At 66.3% G+C, this 1,631-nt stretch overlaps 1 protein-coding gene across 1 annotated transcript; it reads right to left on the reverse strand.

The window, feature by feature from the left end:
* Positions 1-47: 47 nt before the first annotated feature.
* Positions 48-658, reverse strand: EMIHUDRAFT_124372 (hypothetical protein; the record flags this gene model as incomplete). Its single annotated transcript, XM_005766620.1, has 1 exon — positions 48-658. A coding segment is annotated over one exon (611 nt), but the record flags the coding sequence as incomplete, so codon positions are not given.
* Between the last annotated feature and the right edge of the window lie 973 nt (positions 659-1,631).

Genomic DNA, 1,631 nt, shown 5'->3' on the forward strand with positions numbered 1-1,631 from the left:
GCCGAGGCAGAGGGAGCCGCAGCAGCGGCCTCGCCCAGAGCGGAAACTGGAAGGCGGGGTTGGGCGCGAGCATGACTGACGCGCGGCCGTCGAGTGCGCCGCGCTGGAAGCCGTCGAGCAGCAGGGTCGCGCCGAGCGACGACGAGAACCAGTCGACCGAGGAAGGTGCGACGCCGATCGCCGCGAGCACAGCGGCGATGTCGTCAGCATGCCGCGCCATCGCAAAGTCGGCGACGTTTGGCCGAAAGTCAAACTCGGCGGACTTCTTCTCGCGCGTCTCGATGTAGATGATCGGCCGGCGAGACGCCCACGTCGTTAGCAGCGGCCGCCATCCCTCAAAGACACTGCCCCACCCTGCGACAAAGACCAGCGGCCGGCGGCCGGCGGCGGCAGAGTCGGTGGGCGACCATCGAAGCACGCGGAGCGCGACGCCTGGCGACGCGCCAACCAGCCGCTCTTGACAGTCGGCGCCAGGGAGAGGCACCTCACCGCGCCAGAGATACTCGGCAGTGTCAGTGGCGTCGGCCGCCATCGCAGCGTCAGCGGCGAGTCCTGCTGCCGCGGCCGCGACGGCCGGAGCGCTTCGCGTGCGCACACCGCCGACGGTGCGCGTCGACCAGGACCAGGCGAGGCCCACGCATGATGCGAGCAGCAGCATAACGCAGGGCTCGGACTCCGGATAGGGTGACTGCCGCTAAGATTCTGGAGTGGCCAGGGATGGCGCACTAGTGGCAAGGGATGCGCACACAGAGTTGTCTCGCCCCGGGGCGTCCACCCATACCAGACCGTTTTGAGTAACCGGAAACACGCCGGTGGCATCTCTTTCCACCCAAGAAGCCCGTTTGGAGGGATGGGCGGCAGTGTGCGGGCGGTGAAGTGCTAGTCCTCTCATCAATTTAGAACGAAACGCCCCTCCCTCCCTTCTTCCCTCTATCCCTTTTGCTCTCTAACCTAGACACAGACAGACTGTTCACCAACCAACGGTTACTGGACCGTGTTCAACGACGTTGAACATTGTTCAACGTCGTTGAACACTACTTAGGAATGGCCGTAGCTCCTCTCCACGAGCGATTGAGAAGACGTACCACGTGTCGATTCTGTATAGAATTGCAAGGCGCACACGCTGGTGCAGGCGGGGAGTCGTCGATCCGACTCGTTCCGACGTGAAGTCGCCGTGAAGGGTGGGCAAACACGCCATTTTGCCCACATTTTGCCCTCTCGCGCGATCTTCTCGCGTCGGCAAGCGCGCGGGCCAGGATGGGCGAGCCGGTCCCGCCACGCTGGACGGGCCAGCGGCTGGCACGCGCCGGCCACCCCGGCGGCGCGGCGGCCTCATCGCGCTCGTCGTCTGCGAGGCCACCGCTCGGCGTCGCCGCGTCCGACGGCGATGGCGCTTGGCTGTGAGGTGGGATGGCGGCATGGTGCGCGCGGACGTGGGGGTGGTGCGGGATGCGCGTGCCAGCAAGCATAGTTTCACCTCCCCAACCCCGCAGGCGCGCCGACGTGCTGCCCGAGCGCGTTTGGAGGCAGCAGCAGCTCCTCGCGAGGCGCCTTCGGAGGGGTGCCACACCCCTTTCCCAGCCGCGCGCGAGTTGAGCTCCGATTTGCGCTCTTTTTCGCACACGCCCGAC

Source organism: Emiliania huxleyi (genome assembly GCF_000372725.1).
Source record: "Emiliania huxleyi CCMP1516 unplaced genomic scaffold EMIHUscaffold_5034, whole genome shotgun sequence".
Lineage (NCBI taxonomy): Eukaryota > Haptophyta > Isochrysidales > Noelaerhabdaceae > Emiliania > Emiliania huxleyi.